This window comes from Rhinatrema bivittatum, chromosome 7, assembly GCF_901001135.1.
Source record: "Rhinatrema bivittatum chromosome 7, aRhiBiv1.1, whole genome shotgun sequence".
NCBI lineage: Eukaryota > Metazoa > Chordata > Amphibia > Gymnophiona > Rhinatrematidae > Rhinatrema > Rhinatrema bivittatum.
Genome location: NC_042621.1, coordinates 37,233,159 through 37,256,675, shown reverse-complemented (window position 1 = coordinate 37,256,675; position 23,517 = coordinate 37,233,159). Strand labels below are relative to the sequence as shown.

At 44.5% G+C, this 23,517-nt stretch overlaps 1 protein-coding gene across 1 annotated transcript in view; it reads left to right on the top strand.

Annotated features, from left to right (window-relative positions):
- The window catches only part of PKD1L3 (polycystin 1 like 3, transient receptor potential channel interacting), a 305,810-nt gene that overhangs the window by 155,999 nt on the left and 126,294 nt on the right, over positions 1-23,517 (top strand). Inside the window, exons 17-18 of the mRNA XM_029610662.1 lie at positions 13,183-13,529; positions 19,599-19,665. Coding sequence (XP_029466522.1) covers positions 13,183-13,529; positions 19,599-19,665 — 414 coding nt within the window. The remainder of the gene's footprint in view (positions 1-13,182; positions 13,530-19,598; positions 19,666-23,517) is intronic.

The window sequence follows — 23,517 nt, the reverse complement described above, 5'->3', positions numbered from 1 at the left end:
TGCCCTCGGTGCGGAGGAAAGGAAAAAACAAAACCTGTACTTTTGTGAAGCATAATAAAAGCAATTGGCATTTGCAAGGAAAAGCTTATGGGGTTGTCGCACTGGCTAGACCCCCCCCTCAAGCCTGCTCAGCTTTGTTATAATAAACATTTTCCTGACAGTGTCTACGGGGACAGGCCCCCCTTCTCGGAGTGGAGAATTACTAACAGCAACACTTGACCCCTTACCGAAAGTAATGATAGAAAAGTACCATAATCTTAGTACGCTAGGCCTTGGGCTGGAGACAGCTCCATGTTTTCGTAGTAGGAAAGACAAATACATTCCGTTCCCTTGGGTAAAACTGTACTGATAAGTAATCTAAAAGTCACCCTTTAGCATAATATACTCTAAAACATTATTAAAACATTTTGTCCATAAAACTTTAGCAGTGACTGCTTCATTTAAATGACGTCAGAAGCTATTGTGTATTCAGTGCACTTTTCTAGTCAGTAAACTCTGTCTACATCTACACACAATGACACACAAACAGAACATATAATGACAGAGAACCACAGACAGAAGACAAGTATCGAACATTAAGGTTCAAAACGTAGGCCTTTTAAAAGTAAAAAACAAAAAATCTTTGGATCCAAAATTAAGTAAAATTCAGAATTTTAAAACAGATCTGTTCAAAGAAACACAAACCAAAATCTAGGAGAAAGAAAATTCCTCAGCTTCCTGTACGGCAGCTTTTATTCTTGTAAATCTGTAAAAGAACAATCTCACACACAAAGAGAGAATAATAGTAATCTTTGAAATCACATTTACAAAGTATTAAATGGCTAGCTATAAGGAACTGAGCAGCACCGTTAAAGTTAAAAATCACTACTTTGATTATCTTCTAACTAAAAGAATCTAATTGCCTTACTCACTGAAACCAAAATTGTTTACATTCCTTCAAGTTTAGTCATGTGGGATAGATGGGAGAAAGAAAAGAAGTTTAGTCTCTCCTTGCTTCAGTAAAATCTTTTAGCTAATTTTTCCTGTATGTCCTTTTCTCAATAACAAGTGCCACAAAACTTCTAACTAAATATAAGCCTCCCTTCAACATCCTGTTACAGATGTATGCAATGGCGGATTTTCACTTCCCCCTCTTCTGGATCATGTGCTCCTCTGTTCGCAGTGGTGTTTATATTAATCAGAGGAGGATTTGGTTTTATCTTGCTCCCAAAGGATTCTAAATCTCACTTAAATCAGTCTTACACTGCTCATAGCGTTGTATATCTTTTGCCAAATGGGCAGGACAAAATATTTGTTTACTCCAGGTTTTGGCCAATCTTAACAATAGTCATATCAAAACAGTGCTCATGTTTATGAGCATTGTGGCATGGATATACCTAAAATCTTATTTTCTATATTACCAAAAGAATTCGTCTGCTAAGGCATTAGAATGCCATGGATTCTTCCCACATACTACTCAGTTGCTGCTTCGAATTCTAATTAAGCGTCCTAACTAACGCCACCTTCTGTTGTCACAGTTAAGTACACACAGAATATTCTATACCGATAGAATTTTATTATGCACTATGCTGCTTTCTGCAAATTACAAAAACAATTCTGAACACAGGCCAGACGTTCCCAGTATAAACAAATCAGCCCTTCACAGTAAAAGATCAAGGAACACAGACACAAATGAAAGGCTCATATAAAACTTTCACCATTGATTTTCAGTAGTCCTATAGCATTTTATATGATTTATTCTCCCATCCCGGGATATCCAGGAAGTCACTATACTAATTTGCTTTCATTTTCTACAGCTCGCTGCACTCTCTGCCACCACTGGTTATATATCCCCATTATCTTTATAAAGCTGCAACTGACACTGCCGCCTTAATATCTCTAGTTCTCCTCAAGCCGCGGTTAGTTGCTACTGCAACTCCTTAACCCTTAAGTCAGCCTTCCTATGTCTAGTAAGAAATATCTATCCCCGCCGGACGATGCATGCTAGCTCTTTCCCTGCAACTATAGGAACTCGTTGGGGGAAGGGAATAACAAATCAAAACAATTATATCTATCCTCTTGTGGGGTCTTATGCCCAGTTTCCTATCACAATGTTCACATAACTCCGTATTACACCCCACTCATTGACCAGCAGTGAGTAAGTTACATCTTCCCAGATGGGAATTACTGCTAGGGCTTTCTCCTCTGCCCCTTCAAATTCTTTTCTGCCCGTCTTCTGTTCTTTCTGAGGCAGACTTCACACAGTACTAAACACACATACTATGATACAAGATAAGTGATATACAATTATGAAAATATAGCTTTATGTACAATACACATACTTCATTTCCCGTAGCGATCAACGGAAAAATCCTGCGCCACACATCAGTGCACAGTGAGGCTCCAAGTTCTCACCGGAGAACCCTGAACCTTTAATTACTGGGACCTTGTAGCTTCGTTACAATATCTACAGCACAGAGTAGGGAGTTTTTGTTTTTTTTTCTTTTTTCATCCTGGGATTTTAACATCCACAGGAGTAACAGGTTCGGATGGCTGTTTTGCTTGCTTTTTAAATAGAGCCTTAGGAGTGAGGTAGGTTAGGAGTGAGGTAGGTGAGAATACGGTAAGAGTAAACTAATATACTATCCTACTAATTCTAAGTATTAAAGGTAGACAGTGTTAAGTACCCCATAATATATATATTATATATTATACAATTCTAAGCATATACAGTTCTAAGCACTAAAGTAAACAGTCCTCAGTATTAAAAGGTACAGTTCTTACAGTTCTAAAGCATCAAAAACAATTCTAAGCATATGCATCTATATCGGATTGTTTCTCCACAGTTGGCTTTTTAAATACAACACACGTAGTCACATATGGAGGAGGTTCCCCAATTATTGTCTGACCTCCTGGTATGGTCACTTTTAATCTCAGTAATAATTTTATTTCATGCTTTTATTTCCACATCTGCATGGTAAAGATCTCCAGTAACAGAGAACAGATTCCACACATGTAAGTGTTTATTCAGACTGTCCCTCTTTTATTCTATCGTTTAGAAATTTAAGTAATGGAGCTAACTGAGTTACTTCCAATGACCCTTCCCTCGGCCATGAGAGAAAGGAGTCTTTCAATGAATATTTCAGCCATTTTTCGTTAATCTTATTTATCAAATCTTTATCGAATGGAAATAAATTAATAACATGTTGGACAGCTGTGCATGCATCAGCACTATCAACATATAAGGTATGTAGCGTGCTAGATTGTCCTATTTGGTCATCCGAAACCCGGTCTGCCATAACGGAATCCTGCCTACGTTTCCTACGCACTAGTAACTGGATATAGTAACAAATGCAAAATAGACACAAAAAATATATACACGCTAATAGCAAACCACACAATAAGTACAAGAAAAATATCACTGCAATCTTTTCTGCAGTATTTTAACCCTGGGTACCCACAAGAAAAACAACAATTGCTGCAGCGTTAAAACCTTTGTTGAATTCACGATTCACACAGGACTCAGCCTCCTCTGCTGAGAACATGAATCTAAACTATCACCAAGAATCACTCAGGACCCAGCCTCTCCTGGGAACGTGAATCTAAACCTCTTAGGTGCACCGTCCAGCAAGATTCACACAGGACCTTGGCTTTAAACTGATTACTCCCGGCCACGGCTGATCAGTCCGAGCCCTGGGGAATCACCAAAGAACGTGAATCTTCTACACTTCACTAGAAACAATCAGAGTTGCTCCCACAAACATATGCGTAATCTCCCCGGCATCTCCACCAATTGTTTAAAAGTCTACTTCAGAGGTAAAATAGTTTATAAGAACAACTCTGATTCTACTTTTAATTTATATTCTTTATTGGAAATCATATGCTATTCATACACAAAACAGATCAATACTCAGGAAGCAAACAGTACACAGGAAGCAAATATAGCAAATATATACTTACATAATAAAGAGCTCAGCGCTGGGCTCTGCAACAGAAACAAAATCCTCGCCAGCCCTACTACATACCAGCTTTGCTTATATAGGTGACAAATCCAAAGTCAGCTAATTATCTGATTTCTGCTTGCATGCTTCACACCACTATATTGTTACGCTGTCTGCCTACAGGCAGCTGTTATTTGTCTCCCCTTATCTTTCTCCCCCCTGCATTCTTTCCCACAGACTATTTGCGTACCCTCTGCGATATCTCCTGCCCCATCCTGTTGTGTCTCTGGTGTCTGTGAATTCCTGCAAAAACAGTTTTATAGCTTTCTTCTTTGGCATCTGGCCTTCAAGGTCCCAGGTTTGTGTTCTGGGGCCTGCTGGTATTTTTCCATACCAGCAGTATGTTAGGCAATGGTGGAAAGGGCCGGGGATTGAACCCGGGTGGTATAATCAACACATTCTATATTTATTTATTTATAAAAATTTATATACCATCGTTTAGAGAAGTTCTATCACAATGATTTACAGTGTCATAAAATAAACAAAACAATACCATAAAAGTCAGGAAAAACTTAAAGAACAATTCCTAACTTGAGTTACACTTCCATCACAACAGTTTACAGTGTCATAAAAAATAAACATAAAACAAAACCATAAACGCCAATAAAACTTAAAAGAACAATTCTTAACTACTTCAAATCATAAAATACATAAAAGTATATTTGTAAAAATAATTAAATATAACAATGCTTCAAATGTAAAAAATAAAAAGTTAAAAAAACTGAGAAAAAGGCAGGACAATAAAACCTAATACTAAATATAAAGTTGTAACTGGATACGCCATCTACTTCTGCTGGTTGAATTCCTCATAGGCTTTATGACAAAGCCAAGTTTTTAGGAGTTTTTTTAAAAAACATTTTATCATTCTGCTGCAATCTCATATTTTCAGGAAGTTCATTCTATATCTTTGGTCCTGCGAGAGATATCACCTACCTTGCACTGTAAGAGGGGCACTTTCAACTTTCAATTGGTTTGGGGGGGGGGGTAGTGTTACAAGGGTCTACAGACACTTGCACCTTAGGCAGTACAATGTAACACCACCCTCCCAAAAACCACCCTGGGTTGATTGATTTTTTTGATTGGGTGACTAGAGAACTGGATCATGGAAGAGCGCTCAATGTGATTTACTTGGATTTTAGTAAAGCTTTTGACACGGTCCCACACAGAAGACTTATGAATGAAATAAGAAGCTTGAGAGTGAGTGTCAAGGTGGTGGAGTGGATTACAAACTGGATGATGGATAGAAGACAGCGTGTGATGGTAAATGGAACCTGCTCTGAAGAGAAAATGGTGTTAAGTGGAGTGCCACAGGGATCGGTATTGTGACCGGTTCTGTTCAATATCTTTGTGAACAACATCGCGGAAGGGATAGAAGGTAAAGTTTGTCTATTTGCAGATGATACTAAGATCTGCAACAGAATGGACACGCTGGAAGGAGTAGCGAGAATGAGATGTGATTTAAGGAAGCTCGAACAGTGGTCGAAGATATGGCAGCTGGGATTCAGTGCCAAGAAGTACAGAGCCATGTATCTGGGGTGTGGTAATCCAAAAGAGCTGTATGTGATGGGAGGTGAAGGACTGTTGTGCACAGAGCAAGAGATGAACCTTGGGGTGATAGTGTCTAACGATCTGAAGACGGCGAAGCAATGTGACAAGGCGATAGCAAAAGCCAGAAGAATGCTGGACTGTATTGAGAAAGGAATAACCAATAAGAAAAAGAAGTTCTGGAGACCGTTTCTCTAAAGGGCCAGAGGTAGGATGGAGGTGGTCCATAGAAGGGCGAGCAAAATGGTGGGGTGGGTCTCCATCAAATGACTTATAAGGAGAGGTTGAAGGACCTAAATATGTATATCTTAGAGGAGTGGAGGTGCAGAGGAGATATGATACAGACCTTCAGAAACCTGAAAGGTTTTAATGATGCACAGTCAATGACAAACCTTTTCTGTTGGAAAGAAATCAAAAGAATTAAAGGTCACGAAATAAAGCTCCAGAATGACTCAGAATCAATGTCAGGAAATATTTCTTCATGGAGAGGGTGGTGGGTGCCTAGAATGCCCTTCCAGAGGAGGTGGTGAAGACAAAATCAGTAAAAGATTTCAAAGAGGGATGAGATAAATACTGTAGACCCCTTAAGGCTAGAGGATGGGAATGAAGAAAAGAATGTATCGAGGTAACTTGCTGGTGTTGCAGTTACTACCTTTAACCAATAAACCTTTATGCTGTTGATGCAACTCCATCATTGGTCTCTGCTTCAATGGCAGGGAGAAAAGAGGAAAAGGGGAATTAGATTCAGACAGCAACCAACAAGGATATTGAATTGTACAGTCTGGGAAAACAAATAAGCATGGGATAACTTGCTGATGCGGTGGTTACTACCCTTAACCAATAAGTCTGATATTTTTTATGCAACTCCAATACTGCTCTCTGTTTCAGCAGCAAGAGTTAATGGGGAATTGGACTCAGACAGCAACCAACAAGGGCCCTGACTTTTGACAGTCTGGGAAATTGATAAATATAAAGGTGACTTTATGGCGCAGTAGTTGCTACCATAAGCTTGCTGGGCAGACTGGATGGATCATTTGGTCCTTTTCTGCCATCATTTGTATGTTTCTATGTTGTTTTGGGTTGCTGTCTGGGTCTTCCAGGTCTTCTAGCTGATGACCTGTAATGTAGAGAAAAAGTAACCATGGTCCCCCTGGCAGCATGTCGGTGAGAAACTGCTCATCTGTGGGTTTCTGGGCTTCATGCCAAAGCTTATTTCAGAGACTTCTTCTGGCTTCAGTCCTCTGCTTTGTAACGAGTATGATTTAACAGGCAATATTGATCTTTTCTTAAAGGGTAAGGGCTTCTTGTCATCAATACTTGAGGTCCCCATGACCGTGACAGCTGTTTCACCTTTTCGCACAACACTGTACAGGTGATGTCTCCTCATGACCAAGAGGTGAAGAAGTGCATAGTCTTCAGAATTTGTCTGCCTGTTAAACAAAAACAAAGGCTTGATTCATGAAAATGGAATTCTGAAACTACCTTTGGTAGAAAGGAAGGAACCATGCAAACTTGGACACTATCTCTTTATAATTAAAAAGAAAAACTGTTATCCTCCTAGCTGAACAAAGAGCGACAAGAAGACCATCTTCTAGGTGAACAGTCTTAAAGAAATAGCCTTAAGAGGAGCAAACTGTGATCCCAGCATGAAGAATAAAATTAAATTTAGATCCCAAAGTGGAACCAGAATACGGAGCAGAGGTCTAATATGCTTAATGCCTGCTAAAAATCGAGAGACATTTGGATGAGAAGACAGAGGTCTGCCTTGCATATACCCTCTTTAGAAAGAGAAAGCTGCCACCTGCACTTTTACAAGCTGATTTTAAACCAAGCACACATATGCCCATACATAGGCGTAAAGCGCACGAGTGGAGATATTTATTTATTTTATTTATTTTTATTTTTTATATACCGATATTAGTGATAACATCATACCGGTTTACAGCATAATAATAAAAATTCAATTAATAAAATACATCATTATTAATAAAATATACAATAAAAACATAAAATAAATTAAAAATGCATTAAAAATAAAAATAGGTCAAGCTATCCTAAAATCATAACAATAGAATAATCTAAAAGTATTAGTTACAATTTTAAATTATGTGCACCGATTTTATAACATGCATGCATCGGCACGCGCATTTTATAAAATCCACTACCTGTGCACACATGTGCGCCCGATTTTATATCGGCAAGCGCGTAAGGGGAAATATTTTACAAGATGCGCACGGCAATGCGATAGGCCCTTTCTACAGTTCCCTTTCAATCTGCTCCAATAAAGGGCGGACTGGGAGGGAACTTCCTAAACCCCCTAGCTAACCTGCCTCCCTTTTCCCCTACCAACTCCAATCCCTAAAATCCTGCTAACTAACTTTTTTTTGGTTTTAAAATTTACCTGCTCTCCGGAGCAGTAGCAGGTTACATGTGCCAGTCGGCTGCCGGCGCACACTTCAGAGGGACAGTGCCTAATGGCTTTTTAAAATCTGTGTTGCTCGTGCAGCCCACATACACACATATTTGGCCATTTTTGTGTAAGAGGCGCTTTTAAAATTCACCTTTCAGTATATTAAGGGCTAAGCCCTTAGAAGGCTTTCCTGCAAAAAACAATCCCGAGTCAATGGAATTGAAGCATTCCCTGGAGCACAGTGACACAAAGAACACCAATCCTCAAAAATCAAGATATGCACATAAGTCAAGGAAGTGGAGTGTTGCTACCATGGTCTGAGAATAGTCCTTTCTTCACTAATCATGCCTTTGCATGATTAGTGAAACATCAGACCCTGGCATAGTAACTCCCTGTGAGCCAGAAACTTTAAAAAACTGCCACACAACAGACACTTGAGATCCTCATACCACATCCAACGAGACCAGTCTGAGATCCATATACCACATTCAATGAGACCAGTCCGGAACAACTAGAAGCCCTCATGCTGTATGACCTGCAATCTTCTGAAGTACTCTGCCTATCATGGAGCAAAGAGGAAACACATATAGAATCTCCTCTGTCGGTCAATCCTGAACTAGAAGCATTCCAGAAGCATGAGCTCTTTCAACTGAAAAATCTGCACGCCTTCCCATTTTGGCCAGTTGCCTTCAAGTTCACTTCCAGTCAATCCCATCTGGTGACTCTCTGGTCAAAGGCCCCTTGAAAGAGGAATCAGTTGTCTAGGTCCATGGCATCGTGACTGAGGTAATCCACCTGAACATTGTCCATGCTTGCCATATGAGACACCAACAAGGCCTACAAAAGCATTTTGGCCCAAGGAAGAAGCAAGTCTATCTCTAAAGACAGCTGAGGACTTCGGGTCCTCCTTGATGAATCATGTATGCTACTGCTATGGCATTGTCGGACATTACTCTGACTGCCAGCCCCACTATGCGAGGTAGGGCTGGCAGTCAGAAGCCAAAATACCCTAGCATCCATTCAGTTGATAGACCCAGCTCACTTCCACAGAAGTCCACTGTCCCTGGGCAAACAGCTCTTGACAGGGTACCCCTCCCCAGCCCAACAGACTGGCATCTGACAACACAGTGATCCAGACAGGGATCCCCAATCCACACTCCATTCCAAATGCTTGCAGTTTAGCCACCATTAAACGCTCTGTCTTGTTGACTGCTGCAACGGTAGTCCCTCAGAATAGTCTTGGCACTGGAGAATCCACCAGGAAAGCAAGGCCCTTTGAAGAGGATGCATGTGCATTCTCACCCACAGCACGAGATCCAAGGCTGCCACCCTGGATCAGAGAGTCTGCGGGTAGAACCACACCATTAGATTCTGGCCGCTTCAAATGGTTGAACCTGGCCAAACATCTTCTGAACTCTTTGTTCCAGTAGCAATTGGACTATTCACTGAGAGGCCAAAACACTCTCTTGAAAGGACTTTGCTCTTATCAGTTAATCATCCAGATAAGGATATACCAAAATACCTTCCTTGCACAGAGTCACTGCCACCACCATCATCACCTTGGAAAAGGTTCTTGGGGCTGCTGCTAACCCAAAGGGCAGAGCCGTAAACTGAAAAAAAGTGACCCAGCATTGGATTGGAATGCAAAGATAGGTTTCTGTCAAGTCCAAAGAGGTCAGAAATTCTCCTTTCTGCACTGCCATAATTACCAATCTTAATGTTTCCAGCCCCTTTGCCTAGTGCTACCACTCTTATTCCAGAAGGATTTTTGGTGCTGTTGCTAACTCCAGGGACAGGGAATGTAATATGAATGAGCTATCCTGATAATACTGTTGACACAGATTAGATTCAGAATGACTGATAGGATCTCTTTTCCCTGGGGACCACAAAGCAACGAAATAGACCTCAAAGCCCCATTGAGTGCTGCGGGAGGGACCTGACTATGAGGACCCTCCTTTATCTCCTCTCTCGGAAGAAATTAAAGGCTTGATATGGTTCAAAGGCTCCGAGTCACTGACTATTAGCATTTCTACTTTGCTGTCACCATCCTCTGAAGCTCAACGTCCAACAAAGGTTGTCCCTTAGGGTAGGTAAGCCAGAAGAAAATGCAGTGGCCCCCCCTTGTACTCTTCTCCAGGAGTTTGCCAGACTGGGGGTTGCCCTTGGACTTTCTCTTCAAGACCTTGACATAATGAAGCTCCTCCCTGAGGCAAATCATCCCAGGAATCCATCCAGAATGCTGCTCCATGCTCCATCTGAGGGGAAATAACCACTGGTTGTTCTTGGGCATGCTGTGCTATATGCAATTATACAACTGCAGGCTGCACCAGTCTCTTTCCTGAGAAGCCAAGGGAAATAACTTGAGTAATGAGCAACCTCCCTTAAAGAAGCTTTTGGAGGTACCCGCTCCTGAACAACCAAATCCCAAGAATCCTATGATTTGGCAAATCTGACCATACTGGCCATAAAGGGGGTCTTCCACCAGATTGAAAGGGTCCCCATCCTTATCCTCATTGGATAAATCTTCTTTGAGGAATTGACATCAGATGGAGTACTGTCCTCCCCTTCCAGATGAAGGTCTCCTGCACTCCTGGAATTCTATTGAGTCCAGTCAGTGAATCCCTTGAACCACAGAAACTTTTAATAAAGAGCCCAACCTGGTCTTGAACCTGAATTTGCCTTGTTGAAAAGCCTGTGCTTTGCCTATAAGCCACAGGATGGTTCCTTCTTTGGCTTTCCTCCATCCTAACTGACAATCAATGTTAAATATACCCCTGAAAAATCAAAGAGAAGAATGTACAGGTTGAAAGCTTGGCTTGCACTCTGCTGGTGAAGCTACAGTATGGTTTTGCTGTATCTGGGAGCACTGCAGATGCCACTCATTTTGCATCCTGAGGCCTATGCCCTGTTGTGGAGGTACAGGATGGTTCCGTTTCACTGTATCTGGGAGCACTGTACATGCCCCCCAGTCTCCCTATTGGTGAGGCCACTAGATGGCTCCGCAGCAGCTGAGAGCACTGGATATGTCCCTCATACAGAAACCTGCAGCTTATGCTCCGTTGGTAAGGTCAATTTGTGACCGCGATTTGTGACATGACCCCCTGATCATGAAAACCATCACCGAAAAAGCGACACAAGCAGAGAAGCTCTTCATGCTGACTTTTTCACTTTCTGGCTTTTTTCTTTTCTTTTTTTACATAAATTTGAGGATATCCAAACAGGAGGAGAAGAAGCTGTATGCTGACATAAAAGGATGAGCCATCAGCTGCTCCCTGAAGGACAGACTAACTTCACTCTATGGTACAGAATAAGGCAGCCTGGCTCCTTTCACTCTCCCACTTCTTCATGCATGGCTGCCAGTGTCCGCTGTAGATGCAACCATGGAGCTGTCTCCTACAGCGAGCTCCTGCCTGAGTGACTTTGCCAAATGGAATGCTCCCTGGACCTCCAAATCACCTGCCGGTTTTGCACAGTTTCAAAATGGCTGTTGGTGCACCAATCATTACCTGGAGCCTGGCTGGAAAGCCTAAAGAAAAATAACAGTGCTACTAGCCATGGAAATCCTGCTGAAAAGTTGCCAAGGCTCACCTGCATCATACATAATGTTTCAATACTGTTAAGAAAAAATGTTCATTTTGTAAACCGTTATGATGGCTCTACCGAATAACGGTATATAAAACTCATCAAATAAGTACTATACACTCAGCAACATTTACTGCACTAAAACTGCATGCTTTGCACTACCCCATGCACTACTGGCATCTCCATTGCTCCCCCAAACCAGGTACTTGCTTAAGCTTTGCTTACTACTCAATAGAGGACAGACTCACTCTCCTGTTGCTGTAGTCCTCTGGCCGCAGCCAGTATTCCCCTATCAGCGATTCTCTTTTTTTTTTTATTACTGCAGACAAGAAACAGCTTCAAAAATGTAAAGGGGAAGCAGCAAAAATATATCCTGAGGGAGAGGAAGGCAGGAAGGGGAGGAGGAGGGTGGATAACTTTTACCATCCCCCTTGTAACCTGGGACGTCCTAAGGGACGGAGCACAAGGATTTCTCCTCAGTGTAGAAACTAGAGAGAAGTTTAAAAAAAACAAAAAAACCCCAATAATCTTGCTCAGCTGAGGGAGAGAAAACAAGCTTTACATCTCTGGAGCTTTCTGCAAAAACTTTCCTGTTCAGCTTACCAGGCCTGATTCCATAGCACAGAATTCATTTTCACCGTCTGCTGGAAACAGAGAATATATAAGAAGATATATAAGGAGTGACATCAGTGAATCTGTTGATCTCTGTCTCCATCTACTGGTTGGCGTGGACTGGTCTGACTGGACGAAGAGGAATCTGAGTTTTAAAACTGACCAAGTCTTTACCAGTAGAGTCAATGGAGGGATCCGAGGTATCAGAACTGGCTTCCACTTTTTGTGAAAAAAAAAGGATGAAGGATCATGTCTTGTGTGGGTGGGGGGAGAGGATTGAGGCCATGTAGACAGTGGTAAAGTGGGGGCTAGAAGAGAGAGGACTGAGGCAGGGAGGAATGAATGCGACCATGGGGGGAATGAACAGTCTGGGGAGTAGAAGCCCAACCCAGGAATAGAACCAGGTCCCTCTGCACTTCCCATTGAGCTAGCCTCACTTTTAAGTTTTAAATTATGATATATATTTTTATATGGTATGTGCACTGGGCTGTGTGGTTTATTTATTTTATAATGCAGTGTAGCCTACATAAACTTATGTGATGCTTGTTTCAGTGTTCCTGCAGACAATTTGTTTCTAAAATTTATATTTCGTGATCTCTCAGCTATCCTGTCCAATGTGGAGTACCTAAAATGTGTTAACAACAAATACTGATAAAGAAATATGGACATTGCTCTTTGCTTAGTTATGGCCGTTTTAGGGTTCTTTAAGGGGCTGAAATGCGATTCAGTCACTCATTACTTGGATTATTTTACTGGGTTGGGAGGGTGGATGTTGAGTTTTAGTCATTTGGTTTTATGTTGAGGATAGGTGTTTTGGGATTATTTATATGGACTTGCATTTATTGTGATCCACTTTGAGGAGCAATTGTAAAGGTGAAAAAACAAAATTTAACTAAATGTGGCTTTTTTTTAAGGCATTTGGTCAATTAATAGAACAGTCTTTAAAGTTTTTTACATGAGTAAACCTATGTTCACCTGCAGCAAAAAATGCCTTTTGAAGATTCACCCCTCCAGTGAAGGTAAAAGTATGTGGATTTATGTATTATTTCACAGGGCTGGATTTCATAGCTATGTTCTTGGGTTTCACAGGAAGACGTCCTGACTGGGAATTGTCTGGCTGGAGAGACCAGAAGAATCCCATTTATACATCTCCAGCCATGGACAACATTGGCAGATGCATCCTTCGGAAAAAGATGGTGAAAGAAAAGGAACTGTACCAGTTAATCAGAGATATCATTGGTATGGGATTGAATGGCATCTGCTTGGATCTGCTCTGGGATATTGGAATCCTTGCTGCACAGATCCTCAGCTTTCACAAGGAGAATCCTCTGTGTCACTGCTTCAACCTTTTTGGGGCAACCCTGGCCATGCCATCCCACTCTATCTCTCAGATCCCCCCTGTAAGGTTACCAAACAGCCCTGATTTTTGGGGTCTGCCTTGAAATTTTCAGAAGACATCCCTCTGTCCTTGCCTATTGGACTAACTGCTTCCATATGTCCAATGCCACCATCTTACCCTTGCTGCCTTTCTTCCTCCTGATGTTGCCCTCCCCTGCCAGATGCTGTCTCCCTTTCTGTTGCCTGCTTTTCCTTCCCTCTACAGTTGTCGCCTTCCCATGCTGCCACTGTCTGGTTTCTTCCCAGCCCTGTCACCACCACTGCTTTCTGCATCCATTTTTTCCTGGTTCCCCTGCAGCTGCTCTCCAGCTCTACCCCCAAGGACAAAAGGGAGAAGAGGTGAGTAGAAAGAAGAGGTAGAAAGGAGAGAGAAGGGGGAGAAATCAGAAAATTGAGGGAAAGGAATGAAGAATTGATGACTTTTTCATATGTTTGGGAGAGGAAGCAGTGTCATGTGAGCATGGCCCACTGAATGATGAACTGATTTGGGATAAATTAGTCCTTGGTATAGCCAATGAGTGTACACGTTGCCATCTTCTGAGAGAATGAGGCTTAAATTTGGATACAGCTATTGAAATGTGTTACACTATGGAGCTCACTGACTTTTAAATTAGAACTATCATGGGTCAGTGGGCTGGAGTCAGGGAGCACCCCACAGAAGCAGCACAGGACTGCTGGACAGGACCGGAGCTGATCTTCTGCCTAACTAACTCCCTCCCCGTAGGTTGAGCCCTTGCTTTCTAGGGGCCAGTAGCGCTTGTGACTTGCTGAACATCATAACTAGGTATGGACTGGAAGCTGTGTACAGGCTAGGAGCTGGATCTAGGTACTGGCTGGGAGGCAGGGCTGGAGACAAGGACTAGGGCAATGCCTGGAAAACAGACAAGTGACCTGGACTGGGCAGGGACCAGAACAAGACAGGACAGAGAACACAGAAAGCCCAAAGGCCGTAAGGCAGAGGGCCCGGAGGCCACAAGGCAAGGCAGAAGACCCAAAGGCCACAAGGTCAGAGAGCTGACTCAATGAAAAGACACTAAGGGACTTGAGAGGCTAGGTTAAATAGGAATGGGGCTGAGGCATCAGGTGATCAGAAGAGTAGTGACTTGCGCAGCTGGGAGTAGGACACACTGGTGGAGGAGAGGCTGCTCAGCAGGAGAAACCTTAATAGTATCCCCCGTTTAGTACTCCCTTCTGGGTCTCATTTGCCTTGGGGGCTGTGGCCAGTAGGTTGGTGATTCAAGGTGGAGGCAGAAACTTTAACTGTTCAGCAGGTACTGGTTCAGAGTCTCTCCAAAGCTAAGGTACTGGTTCAGAGTCTCTCTGATGCTGAGGCACTGGGACAGAATCTCTCTGATGCTGAGGCACTGGGATAGAATCTCTCTGATGCTGAGGCACTGGAACAGAGTCTCTCTGATGCTGAGGTACTGGGATAGAATCTCTCTGATGCTGAGGCACTGGAACAGAGTCTCTCTGATGCTGAGGTACTGGGACAGAATCTCTCTGATGCTGAGGTACTGGAACAGAGTCTCTCTGATGCTGAGGTACTGGGATAGAATCTCTCTGATGCTGAGGCACTGGAACAGAGTCTCTCTGATGCTGAGGTACTGGGACAGAATCTCTCTGATGCTGAGGTACTGGGACAGAATCTCTCTGATGCTGAGGCACTGGGACAGAGTCTCTCTGATGCTGAGGTACTGGGACAGAATCTCTCTGATGCTGAGGTAATGGGATAGAATCTCTCTGATGCTGAGGCACTGGGACAGAGTCTCTCTGATGCTGAGGCACTGGGACAGAATCTCTCTGATGCTGAGGTACTGGATAGAATCTCTCTGATGCTGAGGTACTGGGACAGAATCTCTCTGATGCTGAGGTACTGGGACAGAATCTCTCTGATGCTGAGGTACTGGGACAGAATCTCTCTGATGCTGAGGCACTGGGACAGAGTCTCTCTGATGCTGAGGTACTGGGACAGAATCTCTCTGATGCTGAGGTAATGGGATAGAATCTCTCTGATGCTGAGGCACTGGGACAGAGTCTCTCTGATGCTGAGGCACTGGGACAGAATCTCTCTGATGCTGAGGTACTGGATAGAATCTCTCTGATGCTGAGGTACTGGGACAGAATCTCTCTGATGCTGAGGTACTGGGATAGAATCTCTCTGATGCTGAGGTACTGGAACAGAGTCTCTCTGATGCTGAGGCACTGGAACAGAGTCTCTCTGATGCTAAGGTACTGGGACAGAATCTCTCTGATGCTAAGGTACTGGAACAGAGTCTCTCTGATGCTGAGGCACTGGGACAGAGTCTCTCTGATGCTGAGGTACTGGGACAGAATCTCTCTGATGCTGAGGTACTGGAACAGAGTCTCTCTGATGCTGAGGCACTGGAACAGAGTCTCTCTGATGCTGAGGTACTGGGACAGAATCTCTCTGATGCTGAGGTACTGGGACAGAATCTCTCTGATGCTGAGGTACTGGGACAGAATCTCTCTGATGCTGAGGTACTGGGACAGAATCTCTCTGATGCTGAGGCACTGGAACAGAGTCTCTCTGATGCTGAGGTACTGGGACAGAATCTCTCTGATGCTGAGGTACTGGAACAGAGTCTCTCTGATGCTGAGGTACTGGGACAGAATCTCTCTGATGCTGAGGTAATGGGATAGAATCTCTCTGATGCTGAGGCACTGGGACAGAGTCTCTCTGATGCTGAGGTACTGGGATAGAATCTCTCTGATGCTGAGGTACTGGATAGAATCTCTCTGATGCTGAGGCACTGGGACAGAGTCTCTCTGATGCTGAGGTACTGGATAGAATCTCTCTGATGCTGAGGCACTGGGACAGAGTCTCTCTGATGCTGAGGCACTGGAACAGAGTCTCTCTGATGCTGAGGTACTGGAACAGAGTCTCTCTGATGCTGAGGCACTGGAACAGAGTCTCTCTGATGCTGAGGTACTGGGACAGAGTCTCTCTGATGCTGAGGTACTGGGATAGAATCTCTCTGATGCTGAGGCACTGGAACAGAGTCTCTCTGATGCTGAGGTACTGGGACAGAATCTCTCTGATGCTGAGGTACTGGGACAGAATCTCTCTGATGCTGAGGTACTGGGATAGAATCTCTCTGATGCTGAGGCACTGGAACAGAGTCTCTCTGATGCTGAGGTACTGGGACAGAATCTCTCTGATGCTGAGGTACTGGGACAGAATCTCTCTGATGCTGAGGCACTGGGACAGAGTCTCTCTGATGCTGAGGTACTGGGACAGAATCTCTCTGATGCTGAGGTAATGGGATAGAATCTCTCTGATGCTGAGGCACTGGGACAGAGTCTCTCTGATGCTGAGGCACTGGGACAGAATCTCTCTGATGCTGAGGTACTGGATAGAATCTCTCTGATGCTGAGGCACTGGGACAGAGTCTCTCTGATGCTGAGGTACTGGGATAGAATCTCTCTGATGCTGAGGCACTGGAACAGAGTCTCTCTGATGCTGAGGTACTGGGACAGAATCTCTCTGATGCTGAGGTACTGGGACAGAATCTCTCTGATGCTGAGGCACTGGGACAGAGTCTCTCTGATGCTGAGGTACTGGGACAGAATCTCTCTGATGCTGAGGTAATGGGATAGAATCTCTCTGATGCTGAGGCACTGGGACAGAGTCTCTCTGATGCTGAGGCACTGGGACAGAATCTCTCTGATGCTGAGGTACTGGATAGAATCTCTCTGATGCTGAGGTACTGGGACAGAATCTCTCTGATGCTGAGGTACTGGGATAGAATCTCTCTGATGCTGAGGCACTGGGACAGAGTCTCTCTGATGCTGAGGTACTGGAACAGAGTCTCTCTGATGCTGAGGTACTGGATAGAATCTCTCTGATGCTGAGGCACTGGGACAGAGTCTCTCTGATGCTGAGGCACTGGGACAGAATCTCTCTGATGCTGAGGTACTGGGATAGAATCTCTCTGATGCTGAGGCACTGGGACAGAGTCTCTCTGATGCTGAGGTACTGGAACAGAGTCTCTCTGATGCTGAGGCACTGGGACAGAATCTCTCTGATGCTGAGATACTGGGACAGAATCTCTCTGATGCTGAGGCACTGGGACAGAGTCTCTCTGATGCTGAGGCACTGGGACAGAATCTCTCTGATGCTGAGGTACTGGGACAGAGTCTCTCTGATGCTGAGGCACTGGACCAGAGTATTTCTGACAAAGAGCTGCTGGATCAAATTCTTTCTGAGACAGGCCTGCTGGATCAGAGTCTCTCTGGGGCTGTACTGCTGGATCAGTGGGGCAGTGGTCTTGAGCCAAAATCTCTCTGGAGAAGTGGCCTACACCAGAGTCTCTTTGAGGCAGTGGTCTTAAACAAGAATCTCTCTGGGGCAATAGTAATGAACCAGAATTTTGTTGGCGCTGAAATGCCGAATCAGGTTTTCTTGGGTGCTGAAGTGCTGAATCAGGGTCTCTCGGTCACTGAGTGGCTGGATCAGAATCTCTCCAAGGCTGGGCTACTGGATCAGAGTCTCTCCAAGGCTGGGCTGCTGGATCAGACAGATCTTCTCCGAGACTAGGTAACTGGACTTGCATTCCTCTGGGCTGGCAATTCTCTAGTGCTGGATAGCTGGGCCACCATCCCTTTGGCACTGGGTGGCAGGACCAGAGCCTCTCAGATGCTGGGTTACTGGTGCAGCATCTCTCTGGTGCTAGGAGGCTGGACCAGAGTGTTGCGTCCATCGGTGCTCGACGGCTTCGCCCCGTTTGCCTCACTTTATTCACAGCTCCTCCCACTTACCTAGGAAAGATGGCTACCGCCGTGTCTAGGCGCTGCCTCCCGCCATGCTCCTCCCAGGTACCTACTAGGGTGCACGCGCGCGCCACCCACATCTTTATGCAACCCATGGCGCGAACCTCGGGGGCATTCCCCCTTACTGACATCACGCCATCTGGGTATATAACATCTTCTAATTTGCTAGCTCGTTGAGTTAGCAAGGACTTGATTCCGGATACGCTCCGTTCCTGTCTACGCTACTCTGCCACTTCCGTGCTGCCTGCCACTGGAAGCTCTCTTGCTGCTCTTTGAGGTAACTGCTAACCTGGGTACCCGCTCCTCAGGGGCCCTCTGCTTTATTTCAGGTGCCTTACAGGGAACAGGTACTCGCTCCTCGAGGGCCTGCTCTCCCTGCCTCGGTGCCTGCACTTTCTTCTACAACCTGGTGGAATCGCCTATCTACAGCAAACACCTAGTGAGTACTCTAACTCTCGGTCTATCTCATCCACAGTACTTCCTTGCTGGGAAACCTGCTTCGGAACCTCCCAATACCAACGGGATGAGAAGGGCTCCCTCTGCCGAGGTCCCTGAGACTGCAACTACCAGACTGCCTCACTACTGCCACCTCTGGTGACACTCTTCAAGCTGTTTAATAAAGACTGTGTTTGTGCGTTCTGAGTCTAGCCTAGTACTGTGGCTCCTCGCGGGGCTCCTCCCCATGGGTGTGGTCATCTGCCACAGTACCCAAGGATCCACCCAAACACTGCTCATTCATAACACAGAGACTCTTGGGTGCTGGGTGGCTATGGCAGACTGTTCTTCCTGGAGCAGATCAGCTGGACCAGAATGCTCCTACTAGAGCAGAGCGGATGGACTGGACTGCTCCTCCTGGAATGGACTTTTTGCGAGAACTGGATCATCTGGCTGCAGAGACAATATTGGAAAAGCTGTAACTAGAGTCTTGGGAACAATTGCTGAAACAATGTGATCCAGATTCAGAGAAGCTCAACTGGACTTCTCTGGAAACAGAACTGCAGATGTTGTAGGAACAGCAGCCTGGAGTGGATTGGAATTAGCTGGATTGGAATTAGCATCTGGACCTGATTTAATCAGGGCTACATTACCTTAAAAAGCCCAGGCTTCCCTTTTTTTTATTTATTTAAAGGCTTTTATATACCGATAACCGCTTGCACATCCTATCGGTTTACATGGAACAGGGTGATTAAATAATTTTGCTGTCAGAACAGTTTTTCTCAAGCCCTGATTACCCACAATAGCTGGGAAAGGCTCAGATCAGCTGATTGGGGAGAGTTCAGTTTAAACTGAAGCCATCTGAATGCCAGGAAACTGAGCTGAATCCTTCAACAAGGTTGAATTGCATAGGTAGGGATTTTAAATTGTTGTGGTTAACTTTGGCTGTTGAAATATTGTCTGAGTAAACTTGAGACTGCTTTGAAGTAGATTCTACGCCAGCTGGAGTAGAATCTGAGCAAACTTGCACAATTTGAATATTTTCTTTAGTTGGAACAGAGGCAAGAAGATTTTTTTTCTGTCTTGATTGGGCATTGCAAGTCTTCATTTCTTCAGAGAACCGCTGTGTAATAAGCAGTCTAGGGGCTAGACATTGCCGACAGGTTTGTTCTGAAAAGATGTTCCCAGAGCTGCATTTTCCACAACCCCGTCAGGATGAGAAGAACCGCAGTTATCACTCTGGCATTTTCTACAGTTCCATTAACTAAGTGAAGCAGAAGGTGCTTTAAAATTAGAACATTTTCTGTTAGGCTTACCAGACTTGCAGGGAGCTAGCACAGCTTTTGTTAAATTTGTTCTGGAAGCGCCTGGTTGAGGTAAGGTTACGGAAATTGAACCATGGGCAGTCTTAGGCTTTGAAACTCCTGCAGTCTGACATAGGGCACAGGAACAGAAGTACTGGGTTGAAAAACAGGATTTACTTTGGCAAGTATTGGTTTTAAGTTGCTTATGCTGGTTTTAACTGTGACTGGATTTGCTGTGGTTTTCAGGGGAGCTGGGCTTGGTGTCTGTGGCACAGGAACTGGCTTTGAAACTTCTGTAATCTAACAGGGGCAAAAGAATCGAAGCAGAATCTTTGTTTTCAGGTACAGGTTTTAAAATGTTTTGGTTAGTTTCAACTGTAAGTAGGTATGCTATGGCGTAATCTCGTGCCTTTGAAAATACGCTTGGTAGCAAAACACAATAAACAGGCTTGTTCAGGAGAGTTGTACCCTATCTTGCACTCTGAGCATTCCCACCAGGTAGGTTTAGGGAACCACATCCAATATAGTCTAGAAAAGGTGGTGGGTTCCTACCAAGGCATTTGCTACATTTTTTCAGTAAGCTGGGCAGGGTGAAAGTATCTCCTCAAAAAATGGAATCCATAAATGGGATCTGGCTGGGGTGCAGCAGTCTTTTACAAGGACAGGGTTTACAGAACAACATTCTGTACGCTCCCAGAAGTAAAAATTAGGGAAGTGACAACTAATGTTTTCTAGGAAGGTGCAGAAGGTTTCAGCATTGATATATGTCACAGACTCTGTAGTGAACAGGGTATATAGCTGAATAAATACAATTTTTTCTTTGCTCACCAGGCAGCAGGAAGTCCTGTACCCACTACTGTGGGTACTGTTTGGCCTTTTCATTCTATCACGGGTCAGCGGGCTGGAATCAGGAAGCATCCCTGCAGACATGGTACATGACTGGAGCTGATCTTCTGCCTAACCAGCCCCCTCCCCCACAGATTGAGACCTTGGGTTCCAAGGGCCAGTAGGACTTGTCTGCTGCTGAACTTCATGGCTAGGAGCTGTGTACAGGCTGGGAGCTGGATCCAGGTACTTGCTAGTAGGCAGGGCTAGAAACAAGGACAAGGGCAAGGCCCAGGAAAAAGACAAGGAATGAACTGGACTGGGCAGGACAGGGACGGACAAGGACAGGATTGGATAAGGACTAGACAAGGACAGGACCAGAACAAGACAGGAAAGAGAACACAGAAAGCCCAGAGGGCCCAGAGGCCACAAGCCTAGACAAGACAGAAGACCCAGAGGCCCCAGCAATAGGCAAGGCAGAAGACCTGGAGGCCACAGGGCTAGGCAAATCAGAAGGCCCAGAGGCCTCAGCACTAGGCAATGCAGAAGACCCGGAGGCCACAGGGCTATGCAACACAAAAGGGTCAAAGGGCTAAGCAAGACAGAGGTACCAGAGGCCACAGGGCTGGCCAGGTCAGAGAGCTGAAGTGACTCAATGAAGAGGCACCGAGGGACTGGACAGGTTGTGTTAAATAAGGCTGGGGCTGAAGCATCTGTTGATCAGGGAAGTGGTGACTTGTGCAACTTGGAGTGGAGCTTGCTGAGGACCCCTGGTGGAGAGGAGACCTGCACAGCAGGAAAAACCGTAACAAGAATTATGGAACAGTTCCAGCAGGCTGAGAGCATTAACACAACAGAAAAGTATCGTTGAGTGTTCATGAAGGCAGAAGTGTGTTGGCAAAACTTTGTTCACCTGGGTGCTGATCCCCTAATATAACCCTCTATATTTACAGCGGCTAGCCTTCAGGATATAAGTGGCAGTGTTAGAAAGCCCCTTTGTTGATTTGGATAAGGATCTTTCACCTGCGTTTCCACAAATAAAATCAACAAGGGGAGTGATGGCCTCCAGATGTGCATGCAGCACTCAAAACAGGCCCATAATGGATTTTTACCGTGAGGCCGGAGATACTGAGGCTGTGCATGTAGGTGGGAAAGATGGGATGCAAAAGGTGAGAGACATATTAAAAATAACAAACAAGATATGATGTCTAAAATTCTAAGTGAGAACAGGGAGTTACGAGCTGAGGTCGCTAAATATATGGGCTTGATGAAAGTCTTGATGGCAGAGATTAAGGTGCAAATGGACTCCGTGGGCCCCAAAGGGGAGGAATTGGAAAATTGGGTATCTGCGGTGAAAGACTGGGAGTCCACGGCAGCTAATTCTCTATCGGCCCCTAAAAAGCAGCAAAAAAGCCCTGGAAGAGAGGGTGGTGGATTTGGACGACTGTTCTCGCTGCTCCAATGTTCACTTGATGGGAATCCCTGAACAGATCGAGAAAGTGAGGAGGTATCTAGAAAATTTTTACACGATTTACTTACTCCGGGAGGGCGTGACCTCACTGGTTATTGATAGAGGACATCGGGGGCTGGGGCACAGCAGGCTGAATATCAATACACCAAGCGCTTTTATCATAAAATTTCATAGCTTTCAGACAAAAGAGTGGGTGTTAAGGATGGCACGGGAACTCGGCCCACTCACTTATCAGGGAAACCACGTGGCCATATTCCCTGACTATAGTGGGGCAACTCAGAATAAAAGAGCGGAATATGCGTGGGTTAAAAAGGCCCTGCATAAATGGCAGATGCGTTTTAGGCTTATTTAATTTAAAATCATCCATTGTACCTGAGGTCTGGAGGGTGGCTAATGTAACCCCAATATTTAAAAAGGGCTCCAGGGGCGATCCAGGAAACTACAGACTGGTTAGCCTGACTTCAGTGCCAGGAAAAATAGTGGAACGTGTTCTAAATATCAAAATCACAGAACATATAGAAAGACATGGTTTAATGGAACAAAGTAGGCATGGCTTTACCCAAGGTAAGTCTTGCCTCACAAATCTGCTTCACTTTTTTGAAGGAATTAATAAAAATGTAGATAAAGGTGAACTGGCAGATGTAGTGTATTTGGATTTTCAGAAGGCGTTTGACAAAGTTCCTCATGAGAGGAACTTTTGCCCATCTCACCCACACTCATGTAAGAGATCTCAGAGTAATTCTCGATAATCGTCTCAACCTAAAGAATATGATCAATTCCACAACCAAAGATTGTTATTACAGACTCCAGGTTTTAAAAAGACTCAAACCACTGCTATACTTCCACGACTTCAGGACAGTTCTTCAGCATTACTATTTTCCAAAATAGACTACTGTAGCGCTCTCCTCATAGGCCTCCCCAGCTCTCCTCATAGGCCTCCCCAGCTCAACCATTAAGCCGCTACAGATGATACAGAATGCGGCAGCCAGAACTCTGACCAACACCAAGCGTGGGGAACATATTTCTCCCATCCTCCGTTATCTACACTGGTTACCAGTTAACTACAGAGTTTTACACAAATCACTCACGTTAATTCACAAATCCATCCATAACCACCTGCAACTCGACCTCGAAATCCCACTCAAACTTCATACGTCAAGCAGA